This window comes from Metopolophium dirhodum, chromosome 4 (genome assembly GCF_019925205.1).
Source record: "Metopolophium dirhodum isolate CAU chromosome 4, ASM1992520v1, whole genome shotgun sequence".
NCBI classification, from domain to species: Eukaryota; Metazoa; Arthropoda; class Insecta; order Hemiptera; family Aphididae; genus Metopolophium; species Metopolophium dirhodum.
Window position 1 is genome coordinate 27,335,396 of NC_083563.1, and position 20,172 is coordinate 27,355,567.

The 20,172-nt window shown below is 35.4% G+C and overlaps 1 protein-coding gene across 1 annotated transcript in view; it reads left to right on the forward strand.

Moving 5' to 3' along the window:
- Positions 1 to 19,312, forward strand: part of LOC132943178 (ephrin type-B receptor 3-like) — a 54,062-nt gene extending 34,750 nt beyond the window's left edge. Inside the window, exons 2-6 of the mRNA XM_061012039.1 lie at positions 14,187 to 16,142; positions 16,259 to 16,440; positions 16,899 to 17,027; positions 17,108 to 17,219; positions 18,421 to 19,312. Coding sequence (XP_060868022.1) covers positions 14,187 to 16,142; positions 16,259 to 16,440; positions 16,899 to 17,027; positions 17,108 to 17,219; positions 18,421 to 18,689 — 2,648 coding nt within the window. The 3' untranslated portion in view covers positions 18,690 to 19,312. The remainder of the gene's footprint in view (positions 1 to 14,186; positions 16,143 to 16,258; positions 16,441 to 16,898; positions 17,028 to 17,107; positions 17,220 to 18,420) is intronic.
- Positions 19,313 to 20,172: the final 860 nt, after the last annotated feature.

Consider the following 20,172-nt stretch of genomic DNA (forward strand, 5'->3'; position numbering starts at 1 on the left):
AGGTATATAATGTAATATGTTATATTTTATAACGCGTAAATTATTATCATTCCCGTCGGCCGCCTACTCGACGCTGGCAACGAGACCGGAGACTCGCGCTATACACGCGGCGACGGACGCGCACAAAATCACATATATAAAGATAAATAAATAAATATATATATATACTTAGATGGATAGGATCTCGTAAGTATTATATTACTATAGAGTATATATTATTGCATATTATATTTTATATAGGTACGTATATGTGTATATGCAATGTACATCCAAAGACGGTCCGTCCGCGCGACAAACGAGGAATAGGAGGACGAGGAGGTCATAACTAATGGACTTTGCCTGTTGCGCGGTGTATACTGTACATACATAATATATACCGGGTGTCTCGCTGCAGTGTCCTAGCCAGTCAGCATAACTTTTTTGTTTTCAATAATTTGGAAAGTCACAACACGGTTTTGGAAATTTATCACAGTTGCAATCGTCATATAATTATATGTTTATATATAGTGCTCCTATGTCTATTTGTTTTTTTTTTACCCAAACCGGTAACGAAAAATGATGTTAACGTTTTTGTTTTCCCGAACATCTGCAGAGATGACCACGACTCTCGGAGCCGTTCCCGTACAGGTATTAGGTATAAATGTATAATATACAGTTTCTGATAATATTTTAATACTTTTGACTTTCAACTTTCAATATGGGTTGTTTGTGTTTTTAATTACATAATATATTATATGCTCAATAGGTTCACATTTATTGGTGGTAGGTTGTAGGTTATTTTGGTGGATCCGAGAAATTTATTCCTCGGTACCTATATATTATATTTTTATGTCATGATCAGTTTTTGGTACGGCCTTTTGCACCTATTATACGCAGCCAATGTAATTTATAGTAGATCATGCAGAGGTCGACTGCGTATAGTTGTGGTGGTATAACGGGTGCGTACTAGTGCAATTACGACGATAAACACCCTGTACGTGTATTTATGTATACGTTGACCATAATAATAATATTATTAATACTGCTACTACTTCTACTACACTTTAAACACTGCACCACACTGTAAGTACACGTCGACCCTTTCGCAGTGGCGGCGGCACCATTTGATATTACGCATTCTATTCGCGTAATGTTACGTCGTTGTCGTCGAACGCTGTCGTATCACGCTCGGTCCGGGGGGGGGGGGGGGATCGCCATTGTTTCACCTGTGCTCCGGCATGACGCCGTGATGAGATTCCTTAATCACTGCTGCACTGCTGCAGCGGAGCGCAGTCATCCGTTCGACGCGGCGTCGCTTCTCGATCGTACGCATAGCATTATATATTATACACCATATCGTTACATGTTCCTTTGTCGATCCAAAAATCGTTGCGCCTATGTCGTAGATAAGTGTATAATATATGTATATCAGTGTAATAGGTATATATTATATGTTGTGTCTAACCCTGCATACTATACGCATTATATTATTATATACATCAGCACGAGTTATACGTTCGTGTAAAATATTATAATATATAATGTTACTTACTTTTGTGATAGATACTAGGTAGTTGCGATTCGATGTATAGGATTCATAAGGAGTGTTTCCGACCAGTAAACTGCATATTAGGCATAGGTACACACGAGCGATTTCGTATAGTCATATACATTCTCGTTTTTACTTTTTAGGAACAGAATCGCTATACCTATTGATTATATTATTATTATCATAAGAGCTATGGTGACCTACCTTATATACATATATATATTAATAAATTAATATGAATGATATATATTAATGAATGATAGCAAATGCTGATATGTACATTTTCTTAATTTTTAAATTATTATTTAAATAGTTTAGAAATCGTATATTTCAAGTGGTGGCAAAATATGGAATGTGGTCGACATTTTAAAAACGCTAAGTAAATAATATAAGCCCTAGAAATTATGTACCCATAGTAACTATACGATATTTTTTACGAATGTTACAATCAAGCAATATTTATATTTATTTTTTGTTAAATTATAGTAATGAATTTGAATAGTAAAATAAAATGTTTTTATACAGAATACAAAATCCCAATAATTTTTTATTAGATTGGAAATTCTACAATTATTTATGTATTCTAAATATAAATTCTAGTTTTAAAAATGTATACCTACGTTGGGAAGTTGACAAATTTTCACATTTGATTATACAAGTATATAACCACACATAAATAAGTTACAGATTGTTACTATAAATATATGCAAATGTTACAATACTATATATATATTATATATTATATAAATACCTATACAAGTTATCGTATATGAAACCAATGAATTACTGAGTAAATACATAATAGGTAGATATATTGACGTTTTTTATATTTCTAACCATCGTTTGAGATAAATACGATTTTCGTAGATTATAGGTATATGCCACTTTGTTTTAAAAAAACACTGGGAGTCAGGATAGGCAGTGACAAAACAAAATTAAAATCGGGCGTTGAAGTCTCCTGCATCAGCCACATAATAAGTTATTTGCTTATTCATTTAATGTATATTATACCTATACAAGAATGTGCCCTTAAATACTTACAATTATACAACGTACACATTTAGATTTAATTTTACAAATAAAAATAAAAATTAGAAATAGAAAATAGTAAGAAATAATAATATTCATTAATATTATAATATTATTATTGTCATAAAAATGATATTATATGTTGATACCCGATTCTTGTAAATAGCCCGCCAGGCCCGAGGAAGTCTTTTTTCGTCGAATTCAAATGAAGACGCTTATTATTATAAACACATGAAAAAAAATATTATATATTATAGTTTCTTAAGTAGGTAGGTTTATGTCGATATAAATTATATAATATATGAAATGGGCGTGTTAATTGTTCGAGTTGTTCGTAAACCACGTATCTATTCGTCATCCTATTGACGAGTAGTATTGCTATATCGATCAATGTAATTATTGGTACATTCTTTTCATAAACAAAAAAATACTAATAAGTATACCGACTTACGACTAAAAACAACATTTCGTGATTTATAAGAAGCCAACTTATAATGAAAATGAGAATTTCTGTATAACACCCTATGGCGGCTGCTGCAGTTTAATATAATATAAATTATAATATACCTACGCGTAGGTATATAGATGATTAGAATATTATTATCTATAGGCATAGGTAGGCATAAAATATTATTATAATAACCACCGGCCGGTCTGGCCGATGATGCCCGAAAAACCGGTCACGTGTCGAAACGGAACGATTTCCAAACAACGCCCACGGGCCACGGGCTTCCCGCTTGCCCCCGCGGTCAGTCACAGGTTACATCTTCACGGCGGATTATTCGCCGCCACCGCGCGACCACCAGAGTTTTCGATGTTTATCAATCCGTCGAATTCGCGACCTGTCACGGTTACTCGTTGCGTCATCCGCGCACATCCTGTGCCGATTGCACAAACGCCCTCCCCCACACACCTCGCCACGTCCTGTATAACGATGATAATATGTATTGGTACACAATGGACGCGAGCGCAATTATGTGTATTATAGTGCCTACGAGTATATACATAATATTGTACGGAGAGTACCTATAATATAATATATTATTGTAATTTGTAGTTTTGCTTTCTAACCTCAAGCGGACATATTATAAATACCCTCCAACGTATATGTGCGCTTACATACACGCGACCATACGTCAAAGGTTTCCGCGTCCGCGTGTGTCGGATTATAGCGACGATGATGAGTACATATTAATATATTATTATATACTATACGCATATCACACGCACGCGGAGAATGATAATTGGTTGGGTATATTGTAATAATATATTATAGGTATACAATGCACTATACTATATACATTATAACATGTTATAATATTATTGGCTATTGCTATAATATTATATCATACATAATCGGCTGCAGTCTCGTAAAGGACGCTTTTGATATTTTCTACGTCGGACTATCGACACGGTTTCGGTTATTACTCATTAGCCATTATACTCCCCCCCCCCTCAACTCTTTTATAGGATATTATTATTCAACCGATTATACCGCGGAGTGCTGTAATCTCCTCGTCGATATTTCAATTTTTATTGCATTTCTTACTTTTATTATTAGTGTTGCGTCAACGTATAGACACTTGTTTATCGTCGAGTCTTGCAAATTCATAGGTAAGTCTTACTACGCACAGTGTTTATTTTTCCTAATACCTAAAGGTAATCGTATATTAATCGTGTAATAATTTGATTTTCAAATGCGGAGTTTAGGTATTTATTTTAATTTTTTTTTTTATTAAAGTTTTGTTATATGACATATTGTGAGTGTTACGCATCATACTATTACTTTTATTTTAATTATCTCAGTTTATGATATGTTTAGACTATTCCCTATACGTGTTATATATACTAGTTATACTTCCTTTTTAACCGGTTATAAAATAACATATGCATTCATTCATTACTAAAACGTTGGATTTTCGAATCATAATAATGACATAAAACGATTAAATATTCATTTATTTCATGATTAGTTGCGTTATAAAACAGTCAGGTATAACCAAGGAAGTATATAAATTAATGTATAATATTATACATGGGCCTGGTGTGGTGCGATGGTTGGCCGCAGTCAATAATATGCGCTGTGGTCAAGTATCGTCTGGCGTCACTATCTTCCGGATGGGTGACCACCAGGTTTTTAGTGACGAATCTTCGCCCCACATACACACGTGTTTCTAAACCATCCGTGTAAGGTGTAACCACCCTATAGAATACTAATGGCTATACATAGTTGCCAAAACTTAAGTTCAACTTAAAAAAAAAAATATATTATATTATGTTGATAATTTTATGATTATACTATATGGTAATGCCTGTGGGTTTTTGCTTGTTGGCAATATTAATGGTAAAATTATTGATTACTTTTGCGCGTGACTATACTGATAATTAGGTACAGCGTATAGTGGCGTATTATGTTGGAGTTTCGATAAATATTGTGGTTTTAAATTAGTGTTTCAATCGTTAGTTGGGGTTTTCCTTTTATCATGGAGCTGTTTTTATCCGTCGTCAGTCACGTTTGAGTACAAAAAAAAATTGTTGGCTCGATAATTTGCCGATTCGAACGCAAAACTATAGGTATATTTTGTACCAATACATTACGCATATATATAATAGGTGGTTCGTACACATGGTATGTATGTTCTTTGTATTCATACATATTATTATACTCAATTTTAGCATGTAGGTACGCACGCAATATCGAAAAAAACATTTTTTTTTTCATATTCTATGATTGACCAATTTGGTTACTCTATAATCGTGTTTCCCGCAGTTAAGCTAAATTCGCAAGTCGTAACATGCATCAAGTCGACGTACTCGATGGTAGCAGCGTATATATGCAACACATGAGAAATCGTAAAGTAAATTAGTAACGTCTTATTAGTTATTATTCTTATAATTTATAACCGAAGATGAACACAATCTAACCGCGCGTACCGTTCGTGTCTCTATATAATATTATTCCGTTATAACGACACAATATCACAATGTACATAAAATATTTTATTCAATTTTATTAAACTCTAATTATAATAAGCCGGAAGAAATTTTTTTATCCTCAAGCCCAGCTCTATATTATAATATACAGTAGGTACATCGCGTACATTGTGTACATCGCGTTCTATAATGCGCGCACCTATCTTTGTTTCGGTCGTCGTTAATTATTATTTAAATAATAAGTTAGGTACGTAAAATATATTGTATCGTTTGCTCGTTATACAGTCATCGCGCCGTATATGTAGTGCTGTGTGTAGTATTATTATTTATATTCGTGTGGATGTGAGATGCATTGTTCATTGATTGGAAACACGGTAAATTATATGATACGGCGACGATAGGTAGGGTAACCCATTACTCGATAATACAGTAACAATGCTTACATCACACCTGCAGTATATTACAGACGCGTGAAACCAAAATATATTAATCAATCGATCTATTGTCAGGCGTAGACAATAATGTGATGCACATATATTATACACCATACATATAGTATAATATGATTACACGATACATGTCCCGCAGTATACCTACCTTCTGTGCATAAATAATTCTTACTCGTGTACATACACCGGTGGATTATTATTCTATCGTACACACACACACACCACCACAGAATCGGACGACAATCGCTCGTATATCGACGTATCCCATGTATAGCGGAGACAACAGCCCGACGCTAATCTATAATACATCGCACTGTTGCGCATGATCTACCGTAGCTCCTACAGGTAGGTTAGGACACGAGAATTTGTAATTTTGATATTTTTTTTCGTAGTTCTATAGCGATAACGGATCGCGCGTATCTCACGCAGTCGTCCGTTGTGTTATTATATATGCATTTACGCAATGTCTCGCCGTTATTATTTCGACGCTAATGTGAGTTTACACCGACAATTAATTCTATGCAGTCGTTCTCTTCTGCTTATTATATATTTCCGGTAGTCGTCATCAAATATACAATAATATATATTTCAGAGTCGAGACTTTCGCTGTCGGATGGTGTATACAGTCGCAGGTCGTTGTGTGTGGGCATCGTTAGTATTGTGTTAGGTACTGAAATTATTGCCGTGTTAATATTATTATAATGTCTGTAAGCTGTATAGTCAACTATAATAATTATTTATGTCCGAATTTAATATCTATTAAGGTAATTTGATATCTAACGCGGTTAGATGTGTTCTGCAAGAGTACAATTCGGTCAGAGTGCATAAATGCCTATAGTAGGCAGTAGCACTGTTATAGAGTGTCGACTCAATTTATTTTAAACAGTCGTGAGTGATATCGTGATAGCTGCAGCAGATGTATAAGCGAACAACATCATTAGCCTGGAATTAAAATTCAAGGTTTTTTGGGCAATACGACGTATAATAACAAAAGTGGAGATGAGTTTCTATAAGAATGTTTTGTAATAAAACGTATTTATTTACCTAGAAACGAAAACTTGTACAAGGCTTAAATATCATCATTATTATTATTCCGACGATTTCGGTGAGCCACCGGATAATATAATAATATAATAACGATGGCGGTTACAAATGATAATATACGTATGGTAGTTGATCGTCAACGGTTTCTGCATGTCTTGCTGCTCGAAAACCGAATTCTAGCAATATTAGAAAACAATAACTAAACTTTTACATTTACGCGTGCCTACGAATTTAATTTCTCCAAAATTAATAATTGAAATATTTACTAATTTTTGCGCGGACGAACGGGAAAAAAATAAATAGTGCCGCGTGAGAATCGACGAAAATAAAAAGATTTTCTCCGCGTTTACCCGTTTCCCCACGCGCACGCGCACGCACGTCATAGACGTGATATTATATTATAAGTTGACAAACCAGAGACCTTTCTCCTGCCAACAGTCGCCGGTCATCACGACGACTACGACGACGACGACGATGGTCGTTCACCTGTGCGCCGCTGCCGATATAATAATAATAATAATACGCACTTCGGCGGCTGTATCAGAAAATCGATTAGCCGGCTATTTCACCGGGCCGCCGTGTCGTAATCCTCAGCCTGGACGGGGCCGCTTCGATATATATACCGCGCAGTGGGTATTATATTATTATTATTATTATGGATAAGCGCGGCGGCGGCGAGGACGACTACCTCTCTACCTACTGCCACATTATTCATACGCCGCCGCCGGTTGCAGTGCAACAGGTGTAGCTGATATAATACGCGTCGTTATGCGTGTGCGCTTACCAGCGAACGAGAGAGAGAGTGATGTGGCGTGTTTTCGGACGCCGCCGCGCTGAGTTCTACCGAGAGCGGTTTTCGTCCTCGTACAGGGTGTAACAAAATACGATTATAATATCGGAGTCTTGAAGAGCTATATATTTTATCGCCAAAACCATAAACCCGACTACAAAGTGTTTACCCTACGCGAGTAACCCTCCGATATCCGACCGATGGTCCGGCTCATCTCGAGCCCTCTCTGACATGACGTGTATCATCGACGTCTATACATCGGGGACCCTCATTTTCTAACCACCAATTGTTTACATTACGACAATTATTGACTTTCCCCGATCACGTTGAATTTTGATTCGTCAGTCGTTCTTGAACAGAGATTGTCATCGGTCTCGAGATAAAGTCCGAGAATGGTTGGGAACTCCAACCACCGTCGAAGCGTCTGAACCACGGACCACGGCCATGGTTACTGGTTAGCCATGGTTTGAACTATCTGCTGCAGACGATATACGTCTGCGGTTTCATAACAAACCAGCGCGATGGCGCCCGAGAACTCTCCACACATAACGATTTTTTCGCTTCACCACTGCCTTGCTCACCGTTCCAAGTGACTTATACTTTCGAAGTTTTATAAAAAGGTGTGTATATTCAATATCGCACCAATGCCTCAGAATATGAAAGAATTGAAAACTAAGATGGCCGCTGCATTTTAAACTGTTACCGTAATATATGCTGGAAAGGGGTCGTTTAGGATGAATAGAAATATCGGTTGGGTAATGTGAGGGTTACTGGTAGGAGGGGGGGGGGGTAACTTTAGACAATGATCAGAAAGGACGTAAGTACAATATTAAGGAAAATTGTTTTTAGGTTTAGAGTTTGCACAACAAAGGTTTTTAAAATTGCGATATTAATTTCGTTACACCCTATATATTATGTTTTTTTTCCTATACGACTCGTTTAAAAACAAACACGTGCAGCAGACTCGGACGTGAAATGAATTTATTCCGTTTTGTTTTATTGGTGTTATTTTTTTTCACCGAGGTTTCATCTTTGGTAGAAAAAACTACCAATAAAACTTTTTATCGGACGTGTGTTTCAATGATATAACTGTCGTACACTCGTGCGTAACCATTATTGGGAGGTATATGCATTAAACGTGTATTACAGTATAAACTTATATTATTTTACTATAGTGTTTACACGCGTGTGCTTTAAAATTAGCGGTACCTATAGTCGTTATTATGGTTGTATACTCATTATTTATAAACAATCGGTGATGTCAGTGTAAATATTGTATGCTCGACGGTACTCGGTACTGTTATATAATATATTTGTGCCGATTTATATAATGTAGTAATAATATTATTATCACCGTAAGTGTTGGTTTGTTTTCGTCGCGTTTTAACAAATTCCACCCATGTTAGTATGTTACATTGTTTGAGTATATTATAATTTATATTATACTATAATATATTTATACTCATATAATGAATGGTTGTGTATAAACTATAATAAACAATGTTTAGGCGTTACTTACACTCGTTTTTAAACATTTACTTAACAAAGTAAAAAAAATTTTAATTTAACTGTTTTTGGGTTTAGAATACCATCCATATTGTTGGAAAATTACTTATACTTAAATGTTGTCGTCGTAAGCGAAGCTTGTAGATATTTTAATTGTAAATATGATAATCGTGTATAAATAAATGAAGATATATACCTAAATGATATAAATAAAATTAAAAATCTAATATTTTTAGACTTCTCGATCGTGCTCGTCAGTGTTATAAAATATAGATACTATATAGGTCTTATATAGTACGTACTTCTTCTACATATATTACATAATAGCGTTCTACCATCAAGCATACCGACAATAATTATTTGATTCCGCATAACACATTAATACGGATGAGTAGGTACGCTAGAAGTTGGTACATATTATTATTATTATTATTGTTTATTATGTAGGTATAGATCGTTTGATATAATATGCCAACTACTACGGTTGAACTTATTACCGAAACGGCGATTGTATCGAACAACGAGTGCAGTGCAGTAATGTCCGCCATAACCTCTCGTTCGTTTATAGTATATACTTATGGTAAATAATTGGCAATGGAATGTGTTCATTATTATAGTTATTAGTTGTCAGTTTACAAATATTAGAACCTACATTATACCTTTTACATAGTTAGATAGAAAATATTAACTTTAAAGCGACATGATAATTTCTAGAACGTGCCACCAATTGCCGTCTTGCGTGTATACATACACCCTAGTTATAAGAATAACAAAAAGTAGAAAAAAAACTGGATCAATAATCTCGCGATTGAGAAATGTTAATAGAATTATATATCGAGTCGTCGACGTCTACATTGCGGTGGTTTTTTGATCGATCGATCGAATTAAATTATTCGTAAAACAAGGTCGGCGTGGCTCCATAACAGACTACGTATATATCTATATATGTATACTTAGCACAACAGTCGTATCGATCGGACAAATTGATTGTTAACGGAGCCTATACAATGCAGTGACGGTGGAACTTAAATTCACCTGACGAATTATTATTCAATGGCGATTACTATCGTAAGAACCGATAAGAGAAAATGAATTGCAAAATCGTCAACAAATGACAACTACAGTCACGTGTGACAACTAAAAAAGTGCCTTATAGTTATACATAAATGGTATATTTTTATCACACTAAACAAAATATTTGAATTTAAACGTTGTAGTATTCCATAAAATGATATCAACTATTCAACTGTGAATTATGATTCTTTAGAGATTAGTTGAAAATACAAAATATTTGGGAATTATGATCATATTACTGCTACCTATAGTGTCCCTAGGACCTACCACTACTTATAAGGCCATAAATATTATATTCATTTTTATTTTTATTTCTGAGCTGAGTGATTCAGATATTTCATTTTACAATTGTGTCAACGGTTTTCTTCTGCAATATCTTTTTTGCGTCTAATTCGTTTAAAAAGTTTGTTTGCGTATAGTTTAGAAATATTAGATACCTACCTATAAGTAGTAGTTTATATAATATTATTTCGTTTTCGATATTCTCTGAAAATAAAAATATAGGCAACCTTTAAAATTACATCTCGAACATTTTAAGATTAATCGAGATCTGTTTGAAATTTATTGTTTTTATATGAAAGTGATATAATTAATTTTAGTGGCTTTAAAATTTAAAATAACAATATTTTGACCTTCACCGAGTTGAGCGAAGCGAGACGAGTGCCCAATGGCCAGTTTCTGTAACCTGTTCGTACGTATAGTTTTATATAGATTCCAAGCGGCGCGAGCAATACAATGATGTGCTGATTTTTTGTTACCTACGACCAACTTAGTCTAATGAGATTTATTAATATTAATGTTATTGACAGTCACGACTTTTAAACTTCTTTTTTTATCACCAAATATGTGTTTTTATGTAAATTAATACATTAATTATTTTTATTTGTATACACCATACTCATAGGTATATTATTATAATGCCATACATTTTTCGATACGGTGTATTCAAGGACATTAATCTAGAGCGTTTCAAATCAATCAATCTATATACCTACTAAAATTTCATATTAAACAATAATTTAAGTAAAGTAAATAAGGCAGACAATGTTGAAAGTATATAAACTAATTTATGTTTAGTCATACACTTCAAAATCAATTAAACACATCATTTTGAATTTACTATTTAGTTCAATTGATAGCATTATTGCAGTGTGTTATACGATTTTAAATCAAATCTTATTACAAATTAAAATATCGAAAAAGGTAATATAACACACTTTTATGGTATACTATTTAAAAGCAGTAGGTACAACGTTCAAACTGAATTTTTTAGGATTTGATGAACGCTGTTTAAAAAAAATAGTTTTTCAGTTTTAATGAACGATATTATAAATGGATAACTTATATGAAACGTTATTCAACACAACTTCTACGGTTAAGTTAAATATAGATTATTTATGTATAGTAATACACAATCTAAATTAGTCTTACGTTTCTTATGTAAGTATAATGATTTATATATTATATGTAACATACTAATATGTATCATGTTTATAGTTTTTTTATATAATAGAGTGCAGTATAAAAATTAACAGACGCTATTGACGTTGTCTTGTTTTTACCTTACTATATAGAAATTATATGACTATTTTGTATGTTCATAAATTGTCTATACATATACCTAGGCGTCTTTATCTAAATATCATAAATCATAATATATAATATAATATTTAGGTATAGTTAATAGTTATACTATAATAGTGTTCATTATAATTTATGACTACCAAACTTTCTAAGCACTTAATTTCTGTTTTAAATTTTTATAGCTTCCTGCATCATCCCTATTTGGAGTTGATAATATATTTACACAACTATAATATTTGCTTTCAAAATGTAACACAAAAAAGAGACGAATCATTGTTGCACAATTTTTGAATATATTTTAATGTATTGTCCAAACTTAATGTGTTTTAAAATTATAGCATACATGATGAACAATTTGCAACTTTGTGTAACGTTTATTTCGCATGTCATTCTTTGTAAATAGGTATACTTCCGAACTGTCTAGTATATATGTATAAACGTACAAATCATTATACGCATGTCTATCAAGTCTGATTCTTATGGAAAGAAAAAAAAAGTGATGAAATAAAGTTAAACCTATTGTCACTCGTGTGCACCCAACTCGTGAACTATTATCGATATCCGGTAATCTATCGATTATGTAAAAAAAAAATACAATTTGAAATTATGTAATCGGACTTGAGTGCATTTAAACGTGCAATAGAAACGATTGTGTGAAATCATTGACATCTAAATCTATAGACGACAATTGCTTTTCGTCGCAATATTTATCCAATTCCAATAATGTATATAGTTCAATACGACGTGAAATTCGACGCGCGGCATCATGAAACTAATTGTAAGCGATATATAGACGGTGGTTGTCGTTTGGTGTGTGCTCACAACTCGCAGGACTGCCAATAATTAGAAAAAATGACAGGAAGGAAGTCGTTAAAATATAAATGTACTCGCACATACCAGGTTGTTAAAATATCTAATTATCGACAGCATTTGGCGTCCTCGTGGCGTTACTCCGATTTAAGTGTATTATTTATATCATGTTTATAGTACAACATAATAGTGTTATACGTATAAAGTTTCATCGTTGTAAAATTCCGGTTTTTTTTGTCCGTGTATTCACTATTTTGACCTGAAAAGAAGATTACAACCGGTCATACAATTTTTTATTTTTAAAGAACCGATGGGTGTAAAGTTTTGTATACTTTCTATATCCGTTTGTATAATAATAGTATATTAATAATAATAATAATAAAAAAAAAACAGATCGCGGGAGAAAGTGATATGAGGCATAAACCGGTCGCACCCAGTCTCGACTCGCGTCGGGCGTCACCAGACCTGTTATCATCACAGTTGACCAACTAATGCTGTTTTATTTGACCCATACGTCAGACATTCGCCTAATGTACATTTAAATTGTTCAAATAGTTGAAGTTCTTCGGTTAATTGCTTTTCTACACGATTGCCTACTGTCAATGACGGTCGCGGATAAACGATGGGACATTCGAATAGGGTCCCGCACACGGCTTGTATATCAGGTTTAATAGCCCCCGCGTTTGTTTTTTTTATATAATATATTTATAAGCATTTCCGTGAACGAAAAAGTTAGAGTATAATATTGTTGATTAATTGAAACGACAACGACCAAAATCATAAAATATATTGTCCTGTGCAGGGCCATACAAAACACAGCGCTGTCGCCGTCTGCCTGTCGCTATAGTCCATAGCTATAGTATAATAATCTATAACAAATTTAACGATTTACAATTCATTGGTATATTTTTCTCACGCATACGACGTTCAATTATTTTTACATTTAAATGCCAGAGTTATTTACGTTAACACACTATTATAAAATGTATATGTTGTAAGACGTATAATGGGACATTTAGGACACACGCACATATTGTAAAATTGATAATTAGTATTATCGGTTAACGAGTAATTTATTTAAAATGTTTAAGACATTTTGTTTTGTAAGATATTAGTTTTCAAAATGCGTTTTAATGTCTGTATTCTATTATATTAAGACACTTGATGTTTCCAACTTTCCGACAATACTGTAGTGTTTATTACATTTATTAGTTCAGTGTATGAATTAAGTATTAACGAATAGAGACACTATATATTATATTATATTATATAATATGTCTATCTGACTCATAACAGTTATATTATGACAAATATAATATCTAAGCGATCGCGCTCTATATATCTGTTAGACAAATACAATAATAATTATAATATAATATATTATACTCGCGAGTCGCTAGTACAAAACCGTCCTAACAACAATCGATTGGTTTTTCAGATGATTTGATGGTGGTGATTCCTACCAGTATGCCGGCTGATGACGGGCGAATCGCGACTGACTACCGCCGGCAGCGCAATGCAACAACTAGATCGGTGATCGGCGTTCTCAGGAGAACGCCGACGCCGCCACATCACCGGGGAGGATCCGGGCCGGTTTCACCGCTGGAGGTGCTGCCGGACGTCGACGAATCATCAATGCCCCGGGTCAAGAAGAAGATCAAACACAAACGGACGTGGGATGAACCTGAGGCCCAAGGATCCGAAGTGCGGAACGCCACTTCCAAGAGGCCGGACCGGATCAAGACCCGTAGGCGGTTGTTGGTGCCATCCTCAAGCACGCCCAGGGCACTCCGGACTGCGGCCGTGTCGTCACCGCAAGAAGAATCGTACTATGATTTCGGAAAAAAGATCAGACACCCGACACAGTCGCAGCCGCCATCCCCGCAGTCCACGGTGGACGGGCTCAACGTGCCGTCGGACTCGGAGACCCGAACGTCAGTCAGGTTGCCAGTGGTCGTCCAGCAAGTGATGCAGGACGTCACGCCCCGGACCAGAGCACCCGGACCACCACCACATAACCGCAACCACAGTACTGTGGCAGCGACCAGGCGGCCCACGGAGAACTCGGCGGCAGTGGAGTGCTTGTACCCGAGGTTCAGCAGACGGAACAACAAAACGCGGGCTCGGAGGGACGTGCGGTGCTTGACGGAATCGGATGGCAGGACCACAAGAATACTGTCAACTGTCGTCACGTCCGTGTCGGTCAGGGGGAGCCCACAGAAGAGAAACGATTCGACCGCCGACCTAGGTCGTCATTCCATCGACAACCACCGCCCAGACGCCAACGATGGTGACGACGCGACCGGTGCGTACAATCCCGGACCGCCTACGTCTACATCGAGTCCGGACTCCGCGGTGTCGGCGTACCCAAAATACCTCCGAAACCGGTACCGGAACATATCGCTGCCCGAATACTTGGAGATCACCAAAGTCAACCAGAGACGGTTGAACGGCACGACTGTGGCCGGAACCGCTTCCACAGCTCCCTCCACGGCCTTTTTTACCACCACCACCGCCGCCGCAACGACAGCCACCTCCAACTTTGCGGCGGCTTCGAGTCCGTCGTCCCCGGATCATTCAGTCGATGGCATCACTGAAATGCTGGACGCGTCCACAACCAGCGACCGGTCTTCCACCGACACCCCTCAGCCACCGCCCACCGACTTGCAAGATTTCATCTACTTGAACAACGGTACGTCGGAAGCGCCTGCCGACTATATCGCCACTGATGTCACCGCCACGGTTGCCTCCACCGCCCACACCACAACCATAGTCGACGCAGCCGTCGAAGCCCGTCAGAGGAGGCCGCTGCTGCAGCGTGGCAACGTCACCAGGCCGTCGGCCGAACACGATGTGGGCGTAGTATATCCAGACGGGCTAGCCACTTCCGTGTACTTTTTAACGTTTTTGGCCATCGTTCCGTTGGTATTAGTAATTGTTTTCGCGTTCAAGCTGGCCATGCGGCGAAAAAAGAAGAAGGTATTTGACAGTTCGGAATATTCTTCCGAGTACAACCGCAGCCCACTGGACTTCAACACAATCACGTCGTCACCCATCACCACGAAACTTCCCAGGGTCCCGCAGCACATCGTGTGGGACGCGGAGAAGACGCCCGCCGTCCCGGTGCCGATGAGCAACAGCCGTTGGGAGTTCCCCCGGGAAAAACTGCGGCTCCAGACCATACTCGGTCAAGGCAATTTCGGTCAGGTGTGGAAGGCCGAGGCGGACGACATTAACGGACATGAGGGCCTAACCAGGCTGGTCGCGGTGAAAATGGTCAAGGAGGACGCGGCGTCCCGGGAGAGAGAAGATCTGATCAGAGAGCTGAGTATTATGCAACATCTCGGGTCGCATCCGAACGTCGTCACGTTGCTGGGATGCTGTACGGAGAAAGGTAAATAATACATAGGATATAATCTTATGAATACATATATTTTTTCTTTACTGTACAGTTGTTACAAGTGAAAACCATAATATTATTATACCATTATCGTTTCGTGTTTGTTGCAGAACCGTATTTACTGATCATGGAGTACGTTATGTACGGCAAACTATTGGCGTTCCTTAGAGATCGACGGACACGATCACATTATTTTAATTTTAGCGACTCGACTGCTTCGCTCACGTCTAGAGATTTAACCATGTTTGCTTATTGCGTAGCACGAGGAATGGATTTTCTGGTCTCGAAAAAAGTACGAACTGTGTTATTTTATTTACATAAAAATCGAAAAGTTTACGCGTACCAATAAGCAAGACGCACGTTGTTGATCGGTGTAGAATATCTGATCAATTTATTTATTTTTTGTATACTAAAGAGTGTGCAATCGGTGTAGAATATCTGATCAATTTATTTATTTTTTGTATGCTAAAGAGTGTGCATAATGACGTTTAATATTTTACACTTCTTATTTTATAAGACTAACTTTTAATAAGTTGTAATAACAAATAAGCTACTAAACAATTTTGAAATTAATTCCAGTGGCAAGTTTTGAAGCCAATTAATCATCTCACCTCTTGGTGTGCTTAATAAAACGTAAATTAAATTAACTGAATTGAGTTTTTCTCACAAACCGCAGTCGTGTTTCACAAACCGCTACTTACATATATTGAATACTATAAGTAATATTAATTGATCTTGTTGTTCTAATAGATAGTGCACAGGGACTTGGCCGCGAGAAACGTATTGGTCGACCATAATAAGTTATGCAAAATAGCCGATTTTGGTATGTCTCGCAATGTCCGAGACACAAACCAGATCTACGAGCAAAGGCATACCAAGGTACGGCCCCAACATCTACTGGAATAATGATATAATTATTTTGTATAAAACCGTTTTTATATTAATATTTTCATTTGCAGGGTGCTTTGCCTATCCGTTGGATGGCACCAGAGTCGTTGCACTATAGTATATTCACATACAAGACTGACGTGTGGAGCTTCGGTGTACTGATGTGGGAGATCGTCACTCTAGGTGAGAAATATGGTGACGTTTGTAAGATTAACTTACAGCGGTTATTATTTTTCAAATAATTCGTATAACGAATTTTCTAAAAGAAAAATGATTTCTATAAATTAAAATTAATTCCAATATGAATCTTCAATATTCGATGACACCATTAATATCCAAAACGATAGTGCCTACTGCCACCAATATCACAGCAGCCTTTCTGGCTTTATTGTAAATTATTAATAAAAATAATTATTGATAAAATGCAATTTTTGATACTAGTTGATTTTTGAATTTATAAAATACAAAAATATTCGATTTTTGTGAGTAAAAACTATTATCATGTGTGAGCCACTCTATAGCGACCCAAATGGGTTGGAAAAATACCCCCCCCCCCCCCGAATCTCCAGAAATCTATTGATATAACTTTTACTGAAAATGGCCCAGTAGTTGTTGAGTCTATACAGAGCACAAAGAAATATTTATATTTAATGTTTATATGTCTTGATATACTGATTATTTTTGGTAATTCTTTTGTAAGATATAGATCGACTACACAAATATACGACTATTATGTTTGCAGATAAATCTTTTTCTAAATGCAGATCAATCAAAATAGTATAGTAAAACAATTTTTGAAAAAATGGTTTTTAAAATAAGTTTGAGTAAGATATACTCTCAATCACAAATTCGATTTGAATACATGTTTATAGTAACTATACCTATAGTTACATACTTAAATAGTTTTAAAATAATTTCAAGTCCCGACCTTGAGTTATATTCGTACGGGCAACGTAACTCGGCTCTGGATCTGAGGTCTCTGCCTTTTGATATTCACAAAAAAACTTAATACATAATTATTTATTTTTTTTTTTTGATCTTAAGCCCGGCATCTATGGCCATTAGCTGTATAGGTTTTTTTATGTTTTAATGTCGGTAGGGGGGGGACACGTGTGTGAATAATACATAATTAATGTTTGCTAATTTATAATATATTATAATATAAATAGTTACATAATAAGATTTATTTTGTTTTCGCGTTTTTCACAACATCGCCACCGTTTTTAGGGATGCGTCTGTGACGTAAAACCCTTATTGTTATTGTAGTATAATATGACCTATTCACGTCATATTCACGGCCACTATATCTATATATTACAATAACGCAAAATTATCGGTATAACATAAAGGTACACATATTTTAACATTTCTTTCACGCTTTCAGGTTCAACCCCTTACTGCACGATGGGCGCCCGCGAAGTAATGAGACGCGTGCGCGAAGGCTACAGACTGGACAAACCGGCGCATTGTCGATCCGAATTGTTCAGGGTGATCACCAAGTGTTGGGCAGCCGACCCGTCCAAGCGACCCACATTCGCCGAGCTGAAACAAGAGCTGGGTGCACTCCTGGAAAACCCAGAGTTTGAAGGCAGCTACGTGGACCTGGAGAGTCTCGTCGATGAGTCGGACGGAAATGCCAAGGACAGACAATAATAATATAATTATACGTACCTATAATTTAGTATTGTGTACGCGTATCAATATATTATGCAGACCAAATAGCGATCTCCCGCGGGCGTTTTTATAACGATTTCTTCGCAAAAAGATCACAAAAAATTACATTATTTTTCATTTGTTGTATGTTTTAACAGTTTTTATTAGATTCCTTTTTGATTTACACGGCATTTAAGTAGTTTTATACTTAGAACAAAAATATTGTAAACACACATGATTATTATTGTCGGTTCGAGATTGATTTGTTTTCATTTTATCGTAACTGCAAATATCACGATTGAATATGTACATTGTATGTTATTTAAAAACCATAATGTTATTTATATACGATGTATATATATTATTATTATTATTATATTATATATTTTTTTTTTACCCAAAGTAGCGAAGTGGAAAAGAACTGATTTGATGTATTTGATGCAACATAAATCAATATGATTGTAATTCAATAAACATTGATAAATACTATAATATTATAGTATGTATATCGATAGATATTATAGGTTTATTTGTCTATTTGATGTCTGTTGGTAAATGTATAGTAAAATTAAATTGTAACATTATTATTTTTTTTTATTGATAAATATAACTATGTATGTGTATGTATTGTTTCACTTGTTATTTGCTCCATTTTAATATCAAATTAATGTAATATTTAACATTTCATTAGTACACAATTTTAATTTATAGACAGAATTAGAGATTTTTTAATTGCATTTCATATTCTGAGCTGTGCGAAGATTGTATTGGTTTTGCAATGACGTTTGAGTTGATTTTATACAACCATAATATAGGGAATTGAGTATGTCATCAAACATTTATATTAGCATTTTCTATACGTGATATATTTTCAAATTTATAGACATACATTTTCGAGTGTAAGTAAGTATAACTACAAAAAACAATATTTTTTAAAAACTCGCACTACTTTACAGTAAGTTTCAACTGTATCTCGTGATTGAGTAGATATTTCTTTAATGGATGTGTTGAATTTGAATACAGTGATGAATCATTGCGTACGCAAAACGATTCTGAGTGGAAGTGGTCTGCCAGCACATACTAAGTGTATTTTTTTATAATACCTATATGTTCATATTGCTATTAGTAAATTAATTTTATTATTAGATTGAATTTATTTCTGCCAAAAACATCGCATTTATTATATTATTAATGATTAATATCAATTATCATATACAATATTATTGTTAATTGTTATTAACTTTTGAGTCAATATCGATTTACCTAAGAACTGTGTAAATAGGTTTGTACTTTGTGGTATAAATAGTCAATGGGCAATGGCTTAAAATGAATCTAAATATTTTGAAAATTACATTGTATATAAAAAATAAAATAATAATATAATATGTAAAAGTTTCAAGTCCCCGCAAATAATATTTTTTAAATTACAAATAATAGCTAAAATCTTTAAAAAAAAAAATGGTTAGTCGTTTGCGCATCGCAC